General features: G+C 38.7%; 1 protein-coding gene across 1 annotated transcript in view; it reads right to left on the bottom strand.

The window, feature by feature from the left end:
• SHPRH (SNF2 histone linker PHD RING helicase) overlaps positions 1-20,262 on the bottom strand; it is a 122,643-nt gene that overhangs the window by 41,975 nt on the left and 60,406 nt on the right. The window contains exons 17-24 of the mRNA XM_045294331.1: positions 14,568-14,675; positions 12,618-12,760; positions 9,153-9,326; positions 8,806-8,868; positions 6,936-7,161; positions 5,629-5,772; positions 1,883-1,984; positions 318-389 (exon numbers count right to left, since the gene is read on the bottom strand). Of these exons, the coding sequence (XP_045150266.1) occupies positions 318-389; positions 1,883-1,984; positions 5,629-5,772; positions 6,936-7,161; positions 8,806-8,868; positions 9,153-9,326; positions 12,618-12,760; positions 14,568-14,675 (1,032 nt within the window). The remainder of the gene's footprint in view (positions 1-317; positions 390-1,882; positions 1,985-5,628; positions 5,773-6,935; positions 7,162-8,805; positions 8,869-9,152; positions 9,327-12,617; positions 12,761-14,567; positions 14,676-20,262) is intronic.

Here is a 20,262-nt window from a genome sequence, read left to right as displayed (position 1 = left end):
AGGAAAGGTGCATTGAGAGGATTGCAATTGATGAGTTGAAACAAAAAGTGTATGAATTGTTGAATGTAAAACTGATGATCTGCTCATAAGCCTAATTCACAATAAAAAGTTAAAATGAAAAATTCCTGCTAAAGTTTTTCCTCTTCAAAGTTTCAAGAGTCTGATGTGGAAGATTTGTTATTATTGGTAGGCCACTAGAGAACAACCATCTTCCCAGCACACCAAGAAAGAAACACTTTAAAGAGGGAGTGCAGGTAGAAACCTCTGAATACTTAAAAATATTTTATAGATGTATGTGATGTATTTTATCATTTTACCTGTTTTCCCAGCTGTCTTGCACAGATGGGACAAGGTTCTGGATTAATACCTCCTGGTGTTTTCTCTTGAGACTATGAAACAAAAAGAATTAAGAAACATATTAGTTATATTTTCGTATTTTGTTTCATACATATTTTGTAAGTAATTTACAAAAATGATCTCAATATAAAACAGCCTAATAATTTAGGTGACCTAATAATTTGAGTGTATTACCTATTACTATTAGTTCTTGATTTATAAACAACGTTTAATCAAAGAGGAGAGAGAAAAGGCTTTCTACTCCCATATAGAATTAAAGTCTCAGAAACACAGGGACAATTATACACTAACCTATAGAGCCACTGTGAGTCAAAATTGACTCAATGGCAGTGAGGTTGTTTTTTTATTCAAGGAGCACACAAAAAATAGAAGTGTATTATAGTTTATTAAAGTTCTATTTATTATTATAGAAGGCAAAATTAAAAGCAAACTATGGTCTCACAAAACCATCATAAATTTATTTCCGGGCTGGATTTGCTAGATATTATTAAAAAAAATTATTTGGAATTTTGAAATAAAGATTTCTAATAATTGCAGAAAAACATTTAGAGTTCTGCACGTCCCGAGTTTTTGAGCTACACGAGAACAGAGACTTGGGAAAGGGAGCATTTATTTATAGATGCAACTCCTTATTCATACAGGCTTCTTCTCAGCATCCTTTCCTCATCTCATTAAGGCCACAAATGGCCACATTTTGACAAGCTGGACATTCAGTATAGGTAAAAACAACCTACATTAATTCATACATTCCTCAAGGTAGACCTATCATGAGTTAAACTTAGGCTATCCGGTCACACATCTTCTTAATCACTATTATTTTTCCTGTAACGAATGTACAACTTTTAATGTGGGGATGACTAAAATGCATCATCTTACTTAAATGTAGTCTAACTAGAAAAGCCTGCCCTATGCAAAAACATCTAATGCATTTTGATCTGGTAAAGTGTTTTGCCAATTGGCAAACTATCAATCTTTTAATAAATAGTTTTATTCATCAATAATCCATCAATTCATTACTGCATAATTGCTCCCAGTAGAAACTCAGAGAATATGTTGTGATTTACATTAAATAACTGCAACAATTCATTCCCAGGTATTTTGAATTAGTAGCATCCGAAGTATATATTACAATTTTAAATAATAAATTCAAAAGTATCTATGTCTGAATGAATGCGTATGTATATGATATTTCACAATCTGTACCCACAAGCATGTTGTAATAATTCTATTATTGAAGGCTTTGAAGTGGTCTGTCTATACTATACTGTTTAATATATACTTTTTATATCACCTGTGTAACTTATATATTCTCCCTAATGTTGTTTTGTGATCTTTGGAGTTAATGTAGATATACTAGTATATCTCATTATAGCTCATATAATAAGAGTTAATGTAGATATACTAGTATATCTCATTATAACTCATATAATAAGACTATGAAGCTATTGTATTTAATAGAAGGCATCACAAAGTAGTGAATGATCACACAATATGGAAAAAAGTAGCATTATTTAAAAACAATTACCTTCTCCAAATTCATTAGGTAAAGAAGCTGCCCAAGTTTTTTCTGTAGCTGTGACGTAGCAACAGCTTTATCATTTAGTAGCTTTATGCGATTCTGTTCAACCTAAAAATAAATAAAATAAAGCTCTTATTCTTCCCAAGATAGTTGTTATTGATGTTATTAGGTACCATTGAATTGGCTCTGACCCACAGCACCCCTATGCATAACAGAATAAAACACTGCCCAGTTCTGCACCTTCCTGACAATTGTCCCTATGCCTGAGCTCACTGATGCAGCCACTGTGTCAATCCGCCTTGTGGAGGGTCTTCCTCTTTTTCGCTGCCCAGCCTCTTTACCAAACATGAAGTCCTTCTCCAAGTCCTGGTCTCTCCTCATAAAATGTCCAATGTTAGGAAATCTTGCGATCATAGGCTGTAAGGGATACTCTGGCCTTAATTTTTCCAATACAGAGCTGTTTGTCCTCTTAGCAGTCCATGGTACTTTCAATACTCTTCTCCGGCACAATTCAAATGCATCGATTCTTCTGTGATTTTCCTTATTCAGTGTCCAACTTTCACATGCATATGAGGCTATGGAGAATATCAAGGCTTGGGTCAGGCCCACCTTAACCTTCAAATTCACATCCTTGCTCTTCAACATAGAGGTCTTGAGCAGTTATGGATCTTCTGACTGCTGCTTCCAAGAGCAATGATTGCAGATCCAAGTAATACAGCTTCAATGTTTATCATGATGTTATCTATTGGTCAAGTGGTAAGGATTTTGGTCTTCCTAACATTCACTTGTAAACCAGAAGGCTACAATCCTTAATCTTCACTTCTATTTCTCTTCACTTTCAACAAGCAAAGTGTGTCATCTATATATGGCATGTTTTTATTAAGTCTTCCTCCACTACTAATGCTGAACTCTTCATATAATCCAGCTTCTCTGATGATTTGTTCCACATTCACACTAAACAAGTATGCTGAGAGGAGATAACCCTCAGACACACTTTTCCTGATTTTAAACCCTGCAGTATTCTCCTGTTTTGTTAGTACAACTACCTCTTGATCTCGGTTCAAGTTCATCATAAGCACAATAAAGCCTCAAGGTTACTCAGTTTATTATGTATTAGTCTGGGTATTTTGGAAAAACAAATCCACAGCAATTCATGTATAAGAGAGAGCTTTACGTAAAGAAAATGTGCACCACGAAAACATACCAACCCAATGCTGCCCAAGCCCACAAGTCCAACATTAACCTATTAACCCAACACCAGTCCACAAAGTCCTCCACCTCACAAAACAGAGGCAATGATGCTGACTGCAGGAGGAAAGCTGAGTCAGTGAACGACTAAGCATCTCAGCACTAGCAGGGGTCTCCACACGGCTGCTCCAGCACCCAGGGCTGCATCGGGATAGATCCATGTGGCTTCTCCTTGGGGATGTCTTGTAGGAAGTCAATCTTGCAAGCTGAAGCATGGAACTGCTAAGGCAGCTGCACCCTGGTGCGACCATCACACAGTCAAATGCCTTAACAGTGAATGAACACAAGTAAACATCTTTCTGGTATTCTCTGCTTTGAGCCAAGATCCATCTGACATCAGCAATGAGATCCTTTGTTACCCTCTTCTAAATCCAGCTTGAACTTCAGGCAGCTGAGGTCAATGTACTGCTACAACCGTTGGATGATCTTAAGCAAAATTTTACCTGTGGGAAGCATCAAAAGTTATCAGTCTAGAGTTTGAGCACACTGTTGGGTCAGCTTTCTTTGGAATGTGCACAAATATGGATCACTTCTAGCCAGTTGGCCAGGTAGCTCTTTTTCAAATTTCCTGTCACAGAGGAGTGAGTGCTTCCAGAGCTTCTTCAGCTTTCTGGAACATTTCAATGGGTATTCCTTTAATTCCTAGGGTTTCGTTTTTGGCTAATGCATTCACTGCTATTTGAACTTCCTTCAGCATCACTGATTCTTGCTACCTTCTGAAATGGGGGACTGTTGACTAGCTCTTTCTGGCACAATGACTACGTGTTCTTACTATCTTCTCTTCATACATCCTACAACATTCCATATTTTGCCTATCTATAGAGTGAAAATTATAATTCTAGGCTTTATTGTTTTCTTGAGTTCTTGCAGTTTCGGATATATGTTGAGCATGTTCTTCTCTTTTGGTTTTCTAATTCTATCATTATACCAGTTGGCTTTATCTTCTCGAGCTGCCCTTTGACATGGTCTATTCAGCTCCTTGACGTCATTCTTTCTTCCATTTGCTTGAGCTACTCTATAATTAATAGCAAGTTTCAGTCTCTTCTGACATCTACTTTGATTTCTTCTTTCCTTCCTTTCTTTTTAATGACCATTTGCTTTCTTCATGAATGATGGTCTTGATGTGTTCGCACAGCTTATCAGGTCTTCTGTCATTAGTGTTCAATGCAGTAAATGTGTTCTTCAGATGTTCTCGAAATCCTGGTGGGATAGATTCAAAGTCATGTTTTGGCTCTTGTGGATTTGTTTTAATTTTCTTCAACTTTAACCTGAACTTACAAACGAGCAATTGATGGTCTGTTCCAGGCGGCCCCTAATCTAGTTTTAGCTGTTGACATTGGACTTCTCCATTATTTTCCCACAGATGTAGTCAGTATCTTCCAGCATCAAAGCAACACATAAGCCAACACAGGCAACCGGCAGACAATTGGTGGTAAAAATAGTAAAATTGTATTAAGCATACACAGGTCTTCCACAATAATGCAAATGTGTCCTCTTATAAGAAATCTCATTTGTATGTGAAAATTCCCACTAATATGGTCTGTGGACTGATTTTTCCCCCGAACTTTGCTGTTTTGAGTAGTAGAAAGTTCAAGCTTAGAGTCATTTGACAACTGAAGTATCACTATATATCAAACGGACTTTGTCTCTTGGAAGACCTAATTCAGTGTAGAATGCTTTTAAAAGGAACTTTCCCTATTTACCTTAAGTCTAAAAGAATCAACACAAATTTTACTTGTGTACCAATTTCACACATATATCTATGGAATGAAAATCAATAGATGATTTGCTGCTTTGTCTAAAATGATTTCATCCAATCCAGGAAAGACTTTTCTTGTCCACCTGCCAATGGTACTAGCACTTATTTAAAGAGGAGTATTTAAATAAGAGAAAAACTTATAAAGATGCCCTATTTTAGAAAATTAAGAGGGTAAATAAGGATTATTTCCAAGGTGTTTTTTTAAAAGATTAGAAAATTTAGCTTTATAAAAAGAGGAAGATTTAAAACATAATCAAGCACACACATTTTTAAAAATTGAGAAACAGTATTTCTAACAAGAAATACATTAGGGGAGAGTTTTTTCAATGCTGAAATATAAAGAGGGATTTACTAGAGGGTAAATTGGTCATCATTTGTTCAGCAAAGGAAACCACCACATGCTGAAAGAGGTTTTGCTTGTTCTCAAGATTTTACTGGTTCTGATAATGCTGAGACCTATGTCCCCAAACATCTGCAGGCTTTGGCCTAGAGTATTCATCAATGTGTACAAGTTCAATGTGGAGAGAGGTAAATAAACAAAATATACCAAGAGTAAAATGCTAAAAGCATGTATTAGGTCTGAGGTTGCTCACACATGGCCATTTTTGACCGATTAAAAACAGTATTTTCACATGGCTTAACCCTCTATCCATACTTGTAGAAGGCATCAATGCCCGCTTCTATGGGCCTTGCATTTTCGCATATCTATTTCTCTGTATTTTTCTGTTATCTACTTGCAAACTACCTCGTGTGGTTCAATAATATGAAGAACAGGGGGATTGGGCTTTGGCTCGTTAGGATGGCGCACTCGTAGTCGTTCTGTAGCCATTGCAAGTTCATCAATAGCAGACACCCGATTCCTCAGAGCCATCCAATATTCATGAAGCAACTGCAGGAACAGAGCAGACAAAGGCAGTGAGTGGTAAAGAAGTTAACTAAAACTGGTTTACACCACTATAGTATGTTATAAACTCTTCCATGAGGTTTCAAGACATATACACTTGCACATTTGGGTCTAAGGGACAGGCAATTCTTTGACGACTTTTAGGGAGAGAGAGTGTACATAGGCAATATCCATAAGACATTATGGAGTAGTGCTTCTTCAGATTTGTACAAACGAAATATCCAAAGGTTTCTAGATGGAACCAAACATCTGTAATAAGTCATTATTAGATGGGTAGAATCTTTGTTTCCTTTGTTTAATATATATCTACAGGTATAAATACTTTGCATACTCAAAATAATGTATATATGGCTACAAGAACACAAGAATAAACAAATGAATATACATCATCCAATTTAAGAACAATGTCGATTCACCTGAAAGTCCCTAGTGTTCCCCATGAGTCAGAATCTACTCGGTGGCAATGAGGTTTTTTAAAAATTATTATTTTGCCACACACATACCCTTTTCAGTCCCAACAAGGGGGTGATCTCTCTCCTTATCACTCCATATTTTTCATCGCAGTTATATATATGTCTCATTAATAACTTGGTTATATGTGGGTATGAAGTTCCTAAGATACAATATCCATCAGTGTACACCTTTTGACATGCTTTCTTCAGCAACATGTTTCTGAGATGCATCACTGATGGTGTGTGTCACTGTAGTTCTGGCATTTTTACTACTGTGAAAGGGATTAGTCTGCAGTTATGAAGGAAAAGGCTCAATGTACATCCTCTAAGATAGAGCACTGGCCAGATGAAGCAAAATAGGAAACAAAACCCCAAAAACCCATGTGTAACTAACTGGGCATTGTATACGTATTTATCTTTTCTTATGGTTTGCTATAATTAACTGTGTCAATGTTCTTTGCATTCAGAATTGTAATGTTAGGAAAAAATTATTAGGGATCAGTAAGCTTTACTTTTTAAGTTTTATATCCAATTTATCAAACCCATGAACTGATATTATAGACTTATCTAGTCTTTCTGGAAAAAACTTTTATCCTGTTTTAAATAGCAATAATTTTAGATTATTTAAAATGTTGGGATTACAAACCAAGGAAAGTATAAACAAAAGAAAATATTTCTTTCCTTTCCCTGACCTACCTTATATTCCTTCTTCCATGCTTCAAAGAGATCCATTAAAGTACTTCCCTCATCAATGAGTTCAGCATCAAACCGATGTGATTTTGCAAAGGACAGGACAGCTTTCATAGAACGCTCTGTGTCACTTGTTCCCCACAGACCCCGGCTGGTGGTAGGGACGCGATCATCTACCAGTCCTTCTTCATCTTCTATCATCTCTTCAAATATTGCAGTCTGGCCTTTTACTCTGAAGGCAGGTAACAACAGTGTATAGCAAGCACTGTCTTGAGTGACGACGACAAAGTCAAACAGCAAGGCATTGTCAATGAGCTTCACCAACAACTTTTCAATGTCTTGTTTAGAAGGTAATGCTTGCAAATCTTTAGGAAAACTACAACTACTCTGAATATGCTGATGGCTAAAAAATTTGCCCAGTGCTTTCTGAGAGAAATCGGGCACAATACAAGAATATATTCTGGCTCCAATCTCATTCTGAGAATTGGAACAAGGCATAAGCCAACAGCCATGCAAACAAACAAACATACAAAACAATGTAACCTAAGATATTCTGTTAATCTCTTTTTGAAGGAATCAGAATGTAGTCTTTCTTCAATTTCCATGTTTATTAAATAAGGGTAATTATGATCGTGTATGTAGTTTAGTCCCCAACACATAGACGATGACTTCAAATGTGTGTTAGAGAAAGAGTATTAATAATGAGAGCTAATATTTTATAGTATACTTACCATATCTATGTGCATTTTATTTAATATCCACAAAAACTCAATGAAATGCTATTATCTTCATTTCATGAATGAGAAAATTGAGCTTGGGAAGTAACTTGTTCACAAAAGTGGGCAAGAATTTGAGTCCAGGAAGGCGGAATTCTCAAGATTGAGTACCACTTCCCTAAACGCTCCCTTAATTAATTAATGACATGAACATGTAGGAGGTAATATTTGCAGAGGTGAAACTTGGTGCAGGGGCAGTGAATTATTTAATTCACTAACCAAAGTGTCTGTAATGTCCATCAAACAACCTTTTTCTGTATGGGTCTGGGTAAGATGAGGGAAAAACCGACAGTAGTCAGCTGTAACTGCTAACAGGATTCATTGTGATTGCCAGCCTGGTGGCTAAAAAATGAGCCCTCTGAGAAGCTGGAGGTGATCTCACCACCACTAAAAGCCAGGAGTAGAGCACATCCTTTGCACCCTGAGATCCCTGCACAGTGAACCTCCTGGATCTAGAAGACAGCTGTGACAACAGAGGAGCAGAAGCAGGAACCAGAGCATGAAACAGTAGTGGACTTCACAGCCCATAGAGCAAGTACAGGTGAGTGCTTTGGGGCAGGAGGCTGGTTAGTGGAGTGCCTTTGGGCATTTAATTGGGGGAGCTGGATTTGCTGACTCACAAAGCTTGAGTGCCTTCAAGTTGTGGCTTAACGGAGTGGGGTGCCTTTGGGCAGTTGCTTTGGGGAGCTGGGTTGACTGAGCTTGAGCTGAACGCCTTCGGGTTGAGGCTTATAGCAGAGTGTATGGCTGTTTCTTTGCAACTTGAAAGAACTTTGTAACTTGTCCTGTGAACTGTATACCAAGCATTTCTCGCTTGTACTGTAACCTGTTAACTTCCATAATAAACTCTTTAAATATGAATATTGTGACTTCTGTGTGGTCATTGCAATGGATGATGAAACTCAGTAGCCGAGAAAAAAGTGTTGTGTTGTGAATGACGGAACACTGGGCATGTAAAACTTGCTAATCCCAAAGGATTTCTTATTGTGTTTAATAAAAAATACAGACAGACTACTGTGAGAAAAATGTTATTTTTATGATCACAATAACAAGTCGCGTACAAATTTTCCTGAAGGGAAAAAATCAAATAGAAAACTTACGTTTGGGAAAAGAGCTTTGATTCATACTCTGTGAACAATTCATCAGCTTTACAAAAGACACAGCTGGAAAAGAAGAGATTATCAAACAAATACAAGTATAAGTGGCAATCAAGTAATTTTTGAGAAAGCCTTAGTATTATGCATTTCACGTATTCTTTACCATACAGACAATTTTAAGGGAGATTTGAAAAAGGAGTTTTCCAGCATGTGGTCATTGAGTTCTTTTTTAAAAAAAGTTTGATTAATAATACATCTTTTTATTTCTGTCTGAATTCAAATGAAAATGATCTATAGAAAACAGTACTTAGGATGGACGACATTTTATTGTCAATCCTTGAATCACCTACCAGTTGAGGGGAAGTCTGGTCGGACGGAGGTGGCAGACTGTTGCAGATTCAATGACATCATGAGATGGAGGCCCTTCGAGGTTTTTCACAGCCTCTCTGACAAGTTTTTGGAATTTATTTAGTTCTTCCATTTGTGTAGTAAGTAAAAACTGAAGACCTCTGCAGTCATGGAACCTGACACCCAGAAGCAGCACCGCACATACCACAAAGAAAGAAGGAGTAGTCAAGTTTCTTAAACTGAGTTGCCATAGGAAAAGCTATAGAAACTGCATGCAACATTTTATTCAGTTGAACTTGAGTTTTCCTTAAGGGTATATTCAATTAGTGTTAAGTTCTAACAATGGGTCTAACAAAAGGTCTAACAAAAGTGGAAGGCCCTCAACAAGATGGATTGACATGGTGGCTGCATCAATGGGCTCAGGCATAGATAGGAACAATTGTGAGGACAGCACTGGATCGTGCAACTGTTTCGTTCTGTTGTGCAAAGGATTGCTATACATCGGAGTCTACTCAATGGCACCTAACAAGAATAACAATTCTTAAGAACTGAAAATGAGTTTGCACAATCTGTGTATGTTTCTCTGTCCATATCTCAAATGTCTCTCAAAGATGGGATTGCCACATTCTTCCTTTTTAATGCTGACTATGTAGATGTCCCCTGGAGAGCCTTACTATACAAGAGAAGTGCATGTATGATGCAATATATAAAGACAAAAAATAATAAAGGAGAAAAAATAAAGCTAGAGTTATATTCCTTGTTATAAGGAAGAGCTACCAGTACCTATTTTATTAAGCATTTACTAGTTTCTGAAACTTATTTGGCTAGAAACTTAGCCATAATTTCTCCTACACAATTTTAGTAGTTACTCATCTGTCTACTTTATAGATGAAGCTGAACTAAATAAGGTAATTTAACCAAAGTTACCTCCTTCCTAAAATGCCATATGCCCTCCTCCAAATTTTAAGTTACAAAGAGCCTCCTTCTTGCTTGTCTTCCCAAATAATTCCAAAGACTAATCTGTTTCTTTCCTGTCCATGAAGTTCATGGAGAACATCATTCATCTGAATAGTTATCATATTCCATGTGTAGACATATTTGCAAGTATGCACAAACACAAAAATATTTATTTCTCAAATTGTTCACAGGTCCTGTCCTATTTACAAACTTTTTGAATGGAACGATTAAGCCTTATCCCATCTTATTTTTTACACATGTACAAGGTACACAAAAGCTGCTTAATAAAAACTTTCTTCTTTTTTTAAATAAATATTTTCTAAATGCATTTGTAAAGCAGCCCTGGTGGCATAGTGGGTTATACACTGGGCTGCCAACTGGAAGGTCAGCAGTTTGAATCCATCAGCCGCTGATGGGAGAAAGAAGAAGCTTTCTGCTCCTGTAAAGATTTTCAGCCTGAGAAACCCACAGGAGCAGATTTACTCTATCCTGTTGGGCTGCTATATCCTACCAGATGCTATCAAGTCACAACTGGCACTTTGCTTTTTTGTGTGAAAAGGCATTTGCATAGATACTGGAACAAAATTAGATCAGGTATTAATAGAATTCACAAAAAAAGAAAACAAAGCTATTTTTATTTCTAACTTATTTATTAGACACTTAAAATGGTCTTCAAGTGTTAGCTTTTGTGACAAAGGGAAATAAGTGGCTTTGGAAATATTTTCTCTGCGCTTATCTGATAAAAATGACACATTAAAGGATCTCCAGTAGGTCCTTTAAAAATAATACTAATAAAATAATTTAACAACAGAAAATTTAATTCTTATATATCATGCTAATGGTAGGTAATATTCTAAGCAAGAACGCCAAAACATTAATTTATCTAATCCTTACAATAAGGCTCTCTGATTTTTTCAGATAAAGCAACTAAGGCACAGAGAACTTAAATATCTTTCCCAAGGTCGTAGAGCTATAAGAAGCAGTGGAGTTGGGATTTGCATGAACACAGGTAGCTGACTCAAGAGCCTACGCCTAATCACTAAGCAACCCAGCTTTTCCCAACAGTCATCACGCAAACACGAAAAGTTTGGTTTATGATATATCAATGCCCTTCAAAACCAGACAATGAGATGATCTCTGAATTTGGATATAATGTTACAAGAAAACTTATATAAGCAGGTATTTAATATACTCACTCTTAAATATTTGAAATGTTTTATTTCCTATTTTGTCTACTGATTTTGAAAAAAAAAGTTTGTTAAATAAACGGTACATTTTATATTTTATTGGTCCTTTCATAGCCCATGTATAGACTTGGGACCTCACAATATGCAATTAGAGATGTGTTTTAATTCCAGTAATGGAATTCATACCTTTTAAGTAGTTTTTGTGTGATTTAAGAAAAAGAACATGGCAGGATTGTACTTACATGAAACATCTAGAAGAGGTTAAAGCATAGTCCAAGGTTTCCTCCTGACCACCAGGGATTGAGATGGCAGGCATGGGGAGTTACTGTTTGAGTTTGGGGTGATGGAAAGCTTTGGATACTAATAGTGGTGATGGCTGTACAACACGGTCAATGTACTTAATGTAACTCAATTATATCATTAAAAGGGCTTAAAGTGGCAAATATTTGTTCTTTGCACGTTCTAATCTAATAGTAACAACAACAAATTTCAAAATAATTTTAACTGGTTTCATAGTTGATTCCACAATGCTATTAAAACAAGTTAGGATATCGTTTAAAAATTGAATAGTGAATCCTGACAAAATGACTCCATAGTCTTAGGCTTAATAGCACCACATAGTGAACACCTCAGGAATGAGAAGCCTGCTGGGCTGTGTGTGGGCAAAACATATAATTAACTACACATACGTGTCCAAATACACTTAGATATATTTTATTATAATCATCAAGTGTATTTGGATACATATGTATATGGACACATGGAAAATGTGGCATATCCTTTTATGGTTTTAACTTAGAAACATTTTTCAAATAGAAAAGGGAAAGCACTTAAAAACATTTTCAATGTGTTCTTTTATTAAATTTCTCAATGAAAACCAACATTAATCCCTGAGTGTAGATAAGAAAGATGGGGAAAACAAATATAAATAATATTGCAACAGTAAGCCTGGCCACTGTGCCACAATGCCACTCAACTCTTAGGGAAACAGAGCACCAGTAGGAAGCATGAGTGCTTTGTGTCAATAGCAAAAGCACATTTTAAATCCTCACTTAAAATTGGCTATAGACATGTCCACCAAACACACACACAAATACTTTAAGCAGATTTTTTTAAAAGTACTAACAAGAGTATTTTGAAATGGCTAAGATAGAGAGAAAAGGTCACTCTTTTAAGTTTGCACCTAATTTTTTTCTTTGATATATGCTATAGCATTGAGCAAAACCCATATGCTCCAGACGATAATACAGTATATTTAAGTGTATCTCTTAATAACAAATGATTTGAACCTGGAGTGACCACTCTATTTTATACAGTTCTTACTTCTCTGACATAGAGAGCTTGCCAATTTGCTGCTTGTAGTTGCTGGTTATTTCATTTCGCACTCGCTGAACAAGTTCCTCTTCAAAAGCAAATTCTATTGCTCTGTGGATTACATTAAGCCACCAAGGAGAATTAGAACGAATCTGTAGAAAGAGAACATCAGTTAATACACACACACACACACACACACACTTTTACGTGCTTGTGATAGGTAGGTTTATTGTGCCAACCTGGCCAACAGGAATATATGGGATTAATAAGGACAGTTTGATTGGAGGGCAAAGAGATAAATGGCTCGGCAAGCCCTGCCCCTCTTTTTTGCTCTCTGGTGATCAGACCAGCATGCAGCTGCTTTAGCTAGTTCTCTGCCTCTACTTGTGAGTTACACTACCCGTGGGACAGAAAATCCGGGGATTATGTTGCGAGAACTTGAGGCTCCTTCAAGACCTGCTTTGCCAAGTTGCTGGTATATACATTGCTTGACCTTGAGGCTGTCAGATCCTGTCGTCTTGTGTTGCTTGAGTTTGATATCCCATCTGGGCCTGCTTCAATAAGTTCCTGAGCTGCTGTTGGTGACCCACCCTGCTGTGTTCTGCCTGTGGCTGGACTGCCTGCATTGCCGTAGGGAAGACTCAGATGTCTGCTTCCCTGACCTTGGACCCTGCAACCTTCTTGAGCTGAAGGACTTCCAGTATATTAACTGTTCCACATAAGAGAATTGAACTGAGCTCTCTCTACCGCTGTCTGGACTAATTAGCTGTGTTTTTTAAAAAAATAAGCTGGTATATACCTTTTTGCTGTATAAACTTTTCCTCATATGTATATATAATCATAAGTGTCCTCGTTTTGTTTCTCTAGAGAACCCTATCTAACACGGTGCATTAGCAGAAAAGGTGATATGAAAAAATCCAGTGGAATAAATGCTTTCAAAGAGTTTATAACCAAAAAAAGACAAGCATACTATAAGAGGAGATTACCTCTTTTGTATACCTAATTAAAAGAGAACACCTGCTTCCTGACCTCTGGCTGAATGCAAGTTTATTGTATAAATATGTAAAACAAAGCAGCACTACAAAATAAAACTCCAGGACTCACTCTTTATATTTGAAGAGGTAATGAATGGGCCTCTTTCTCAGCATAAGAAAAGCCTTCCTTCAAATCCTTGACAAACTGAACTAGAGTCTACTAAACAGATAATCTATTAACAAAATTATACTCTACACCATTACATTCATAAATCATAGGAATTAAAAGGTGCAGTGATTCTAAGAAATGGAAAAAATAAAAGTATATTTTGCAGCCTTCTCTTTAGAGCAGTGGTTCTCAACCTGTGTGTCACTACCCTTTGGGGGGTTGAAGGACCCTTTCACAGGTTCGCCTGATTAATAACAGTAGCAAAATTATAGTTATGAAGTAGCAACAAAATAAATTTATGGTTGGGGGGAGTCACCACAACATGAGAAACTGTATTAAAACGTCGCAGCATTAGGAAGGTTGAGAACCACTGCTTTAGAAGCTGCTACTGATTTCATAAAGGAGAAATTTTAGGAATGGTATTTTAAAAGAAAAATAGTTGTGGGTTTAATGTTTTAGCATCTATAGAAGGAAAGATTTTGAGAAAAAGATACATCTAAGATCACAAAGATATTCTGGAAGTCTTTATCTTCTTCAAAAGATGGCTTATTATACCTTGAAAGAAATGAGGATAACTTCATATCTATATATAGTTATTTATATATAACTTTGTCTTATCAATGCTTGTTTGTTCAGTCTACAAACACAGTTAATAGCAAATCAAACTTTTACTTTTAATGTGGGCCAGGCACTCAACTATGTATGATTTCCATGATAAAAGACAATTCAAAGAAATTCAAGTTTCCTCCTAAACCCAAACCAGAATGACATCTGCAGACAAATGCAGTAAGAAAAAGTGTCATTCGTGGGACACACCTTTTTTTGGAGCTCACGTATATTCTGCTGCACAGGTTGCAAAGCTTGCTGGGCTTCGGCCACTTCCGTATTACATTTGCTCATGTAATGCTCTCGTAGCTGCTTGGCCTGTGTTCAAATAAGAAAATATCACACTTTCACTCAAAGCCTAGAAAATAATTTAGAATAGTGTTTCAAAAACAATGTGATTGTTTAAAATTTTATAGTTCCCTAACTTGATATAAACATGAAATTCAGGTTTATTGTGCACAGGAAGTCATGCAAGAATTCCTAAAACATTCATACTGAAGAGACCAAAACTTAAAAATTCCATAAAGTCTACCTATCCCCTAGCTAACACTTTAATGAGAAAAAACCAGGGGCAAAAAAAGAGCAATATCTGAAGCAAACATTATGTGGCAAAGCAGGGCCACCCTTGAGAAATTGTTTATTTTAGTCATAATAACTTCTTACAATTTTTTACTTGAGAATCTATTGTCAAACATGAAATTAAGCTTTTATCAATCCTTTTTAAGGCATTAATGACAATAGAATTTATACAGTAGAAATATTTTTACTCTATATAGAATTAAAGAAAATTTTATTTTCTACCATTTTGCAGACATTCATTAGAAGGTCTATGAAAGTTCATTTTTCTCCCATTAAATGGAAATACTCAACTGGGTCTTGAAAACTACCTTATGAATAAAGAGAAGGGATCAGAAAATATACAGGACCGTTACGGGGAAGGATGTGGAAACATTACTCAACATCTTGCTACTCCACTAAGCAGTGAGGGAGTCCATGTGAATTGCCAATACTTGACACCACTTTTAACTCACAAAATGGCAACTTCATATGATTCAGCTGAATAGACACATTTCTTTGTTTTCCCATTTCACTTCTTTTGACTCCTATTACTTTATTTGCAAAATGAAGTGGCTCAAGTAGGCTATCTTTAAGATTTGCTTCATTTTCTAATTACTGAGGTTTCACATTCTATAAGCAAAAATTATAATGTGTCTCCTTAGAAATACATCTACAAATAGTCTGAATCCTCCACCTCCTCATTTCCCCTGTCAGAATTTTCCAATTAATTTCTATTAAAAATCCCTTGACTGTGATTATCTGGTCGGTAGTGCTCTCTAACAACAAACTGGGCTGTCTGTCTTCCAGATAGTTTTCTATAACTGAATGTACTCACACAGAGTGGCTGATTAAATGCAAGGTTTGGATGCCTGCATCAGTAAGAAATGTCCATTTAAAACTTCCAATATTTAATGTTTACCTGAGTACTGGAAGTTTTAAATGCAGACTGTCATAAGTTTTTAAAATCTTGTTGATTCCAAGAAAGATTCCACATAGAGGTTCAGTATGTTTCAAAGATATTTATCCCCCCACCCGCCCCATCTATTCTTTCAATTTCCACCATCTATGTCAGATTGTCATACTGTGCTGACTGTGTGGTTGCTTTATACTAGAAGCCAAGCTACTGGTATTTCAAATACCAGCATTTCCACCCATTGTGGATAGGTTTTGACATGGCATTTCTATGTCAAAAATGAGAGAAAGGGAAGGCAAAGATGGTGTCCAGGTAGAGTCAGCTCCTGCTGCCAGAAAATTAAGAGGTAAGGAGAAAGGCTGGGAGGCTGAGTCCTAAAATTAGAATCAGGGTACTAGGGTTTGACTCAAAACCCCGTTTTTTTAAATTTTCACTCACAAAGTGAGCTGAGAACGTACTGAAATGCTCTAGGTTTATTGTGCTGGGCTCATGACCAAGCCCCTGCAGCGAGCGGCGATTACCCCAGGCTCCTATTTAAAGTTGGTCATAATCCCAGACTCGAAGAGAACCTCTGAAAGCTAATCACAAGACCCTACACCAGAACTCCCTGTGCTGTTAGCTACCTTGCGCTTGGTAGCCTAGGGGTCGGGGTTGGTGTGGGTAGTCATAATTGAAAAGATGTCAGGAAATTTAGCTGAGTCAGATCGCAGTGTGGTAGAGCAAAAGCAGGTAGTCATAGCCTGGGGGGCGAATTCAGTCCCAGTTGGCTGAGAAGAAAACAACCTAATAAGCTTCGCCTTCCCTGGGGGTCAGCATGACAACCCTGAAATCAAGGCACCCCACAAGCCCAATATAAAAAGGAGAAAAAATATTTTCTCGATAAAAACTGCAAATCCCAGGCTCACTGTTTAACTCCAAGATAAACCTGATGAACAGTCCTTTAGCAGACATTAACATAATAAGGAAGCCAGAGCTAAGGAATGTCAGAGATAGCTACAAAAATCCTCTGGAGCAAACATCAGTCTCAGAATAATTTTACTGAGCACAATAGCAGAGCCCACAGCCAGGGGGGCAATTTAAGTCCATTCCAGTTGGCCAGGAAAAAACCCAAAAAAAACTTCTCTGAGATATTGGGGCATCAGCAGTCTTGGAACAAGCTAGGGAAACTCCCTAAGCTCAACAGGGATAGCTACTGTCCGCCCTCAGCGGTCCTACATGCAGCTGGGGAGGTCCTGCCTGTCCTTCGAATGGCTGGGAGATCCCCTGCCTATCCTGGGCAGGGATAGCCACTACATGTGGCTGAGGTAACTCCCCCCAACCTGCTGCAGTGCTGCATACAGCACAAGGCAGCTATACCAATCATCTCCAGCGCTCCACACCGCTGCAGCAACTACTGCCTGGCCTCTGAGGTGATCTTGCCTATGAGGGTAATTCCACCCAGCATCTGTATAACCCTACACCAAGTGGGCACACCACCCCATCACCTTGAGACAGGGTTGGAACAACTCCAGCTCCACAGTCAGGCAATCAGGGCTCAGCTAACTTCCTTACTTTCTATTCTTTTCTTCTCTCTCTAGCTTCTCTTTTTCCTACTAAAATCTGTATCAGTGAGCCAAGTGTTATTTTCAGTTTTCTTTCTTTTTTATTCTTCTCAACATCTCTTTCCTTTCACACAACACTGCTGGCCTCTGGGCCACTACCCTTCGCCTAAAGAGCAGGGGAAATCTAGCCTGCCCTCTGTGGGAATACTGCACACAGCACAAGGCAGCTACAACAGCCCTCTCCAGCACTCCATGGTGCGAGAAAACCTAGGCTTGGCCTCCACGGTGATCTTGCTGACTAGGGGAATTCTGCCCAGCACCCATAGGACCCTGCACCAAAAGGGCACAAACCACCTGAGGGCAGGGTTTAAACCCCTCTAGGCCCGTGTTCAGGTGATCAGGGATCAGCTATCTCTTTACTCATTTTTCTCTCCCTCTTTCTCCTCTATTTCCCGCCACAGTCAATCTCAGTGAGCACAGTTGTGTTTTTTCTTTTCTCCTCTCTTCCCTCCCCACTCTCTTTCCTTCCACATGCCACTGCAGGCTTCCAGCCCCTACCCTCCGCCTAGGGCAATTCTGCCCACCCAGCAGGAAGCGCTCCAGTCTGCTCCCTGTGGCAGTGCTGCACATGGCATGGCATGGGGCTCAGCTAGCTGCTTTTTCCTTCTTTACCTTGTTCTTTGTTTTTCCTATTCTATCTCTTCTCTCTTTCCCGTCACAGTCTCAGCAAGCTGTTTTTCTTTTTTGTTTTGTTTTCTTCTTTTGTATCCTTGATTTTTTGTTTTGTCTTTGCTTCTTTTGGGTGTGTGTTAGTTTGCTTTTTTATTTTTGCTCCTTGGTTTTCTCACAAGCAACTACCAGCTTCCAGGCCACTCCCTTCCGCCTGGGGCAACTCTGACTGCCCAGTTGTGGGAGCTCCTCCCCACACTTATTGGCTTTACACACAGCTGGGGAAATCACACTTGCCTTTCATTGCACCCCAAATGGTTGGAGGATTTCCCTTTCAAAAGGCTGGGTAAACTCCCACCATCGGTTGTGATGCTCCACGATGCTGTGGGAACATCTGCCCAACCTCCATGGTAATCTCACCAATTAGGATAATTCTGCCTGCCATGCACTCTGCTCTACACCAAGAAGAGTACACCCACTAACCCTCGGTGGCACTCTAATTGCAGAGGGAAACACCACACGCCATCTGAGGTGCTCCAAGTCCTGTTGAACACATCACCACGGCTTCCTGGGAGATCAGCTAGTGAAGCGCCATCCTCGTGGGCCCATAACCACCCGACCAGTGTCCCATGAGAGGACTGTCCAACTCACATTCCAAGTAGTGGAATACTGGTTAGCTAGGGTAAGAGTGAAACCACAGGAAGATACAGCTGTAGCCTGACCTCCCAGTGCAGCTACCTGCAGGTAGTTCGAATAAGCACTCATACGAGTCCCCTAAGATGGCACTGGGCTCCTCTAAAACAACTCGTAAACAGCATCCAGCCCAAACAGCCTCAATGAAAAAGCATGAGAAACAGAAGACAATGCCGGATGAAGTCATGAACCTACTGATGTGCATAGAAAAAGCAGACATTGACCTGCTACACAAAGAAATCTTTGGAATACTGCTTGGAGTGCTACAGGATATTAGGGAAGCAATACAGAAAAAGGGTGGAATGATAGAGGAAATAAAAGCCACGCATCAAAGGGAAATAAAAGACCTAAGGGATGAAATAACAAAATCCAGTAATAAATTAACAGACTTTGCCAACAGACTTTAGGAGAACCAGGCAGACTTCATCAAATGGGAAAGGCAGTCAAACGAAACAAATAGAGAAGCTGAAGAAAACATAAGAGCCATAGTAAGATGGTATAAAAAGGAAAAATATTAGAATAATTGGATTATCGGAACAAGAGACAAGAAAGACGTCAACAGCGAAAATAGCGAGGGAATTCTTAGAGGAAAACTTCTCCAGCTTAATAAATGAAAATCAGGCAATCATTCAGGAGGCTGAAAGAACCCGAGCCAGACTGAATCCCAAGAAGAAGTCACCAAGACACATAATAGTTAAATTACCTGGGAAGGAAAAGAGAAAATCACAAGAGCAGCTACAGAAAAAATAGTCACTTATAAAAGTACCCAAATAAGAATATGTTCAGACCTATCAGTGGACACGATGAAGGAGAGGAGGGAGTGGAGTAACATATTCCAAAAATTGATGGAAAATAACACAACCCCCAAAAGACTATATCCAGCCAAATTATCTATTAAGATAGATAGAAAAGTAAGAGTCTTCCAAGACAAGGAAAAACTCAATGTAAAAAGACCCCCAATGCTAGCTGTACAAAAGATCCTCGATGATCGAGTATGGGCAGAAGATCAACACTCACCAAGCACAATAAGATACCGTCACAAAGAACAACTCCACCCAGAGGGTGACAAAAGAAAAGAGCCACCTAGATAGCATTAACTTCCTGGTGGAAAGAAGGCAAGAATGAACTCTCCCCCATCCCCCCCACCCCACCCCCGCCACATATCTGATCAGAGCACATAGGAGCAGATGACAGGGGAGGAGGAGAAACTGAAGCACATCCTGGCCCACCAGGCCTTGAGGAAGATGACCCCAATTAGAGCAGCCAGTCCACAGAGAGGACCACATGGCCAGCCCCGCTATGACACATGATGCCCCTCACTGCCCATGGCCCTGTAGGGGAACAACACCAGAGACACAGTGTGGGAATTCCCCCCCTCCCACCCCCATCTGATCCCGCCACACCGAGGCAAAGCACTGGGGGAGAGCAGCGGAACAGCAAGGGAATGGGGCAGCAAGGTCCCCAGGAAATGCCGAAGGTGGACTTTGGGGCCAGGGCGTGGTGCCCCAACAGACTGGACTGGAAAACACTC

Source organism: Echinops telfairi, unplaced genomic scaffold (assembly GCF_000313985.2).
Source record: "Echinops telfairi isolate 266 unplaced genomic scaffold, ASM31398v2 ScPeMD7_3533;HRSCAF=4204_0, whole genome shotgun sequence".
NCBI lineage: Eukaryota > Metazoa > Chordata > Mammalia > Afrosoricida > Tenrecidae > Echinops > Echinops telfairi.
The sequence above is the reverse complement of the archived record's forward strand: the minus strand, read 5'-3'. Positions and strand labels throughout refer to the sequence as shown.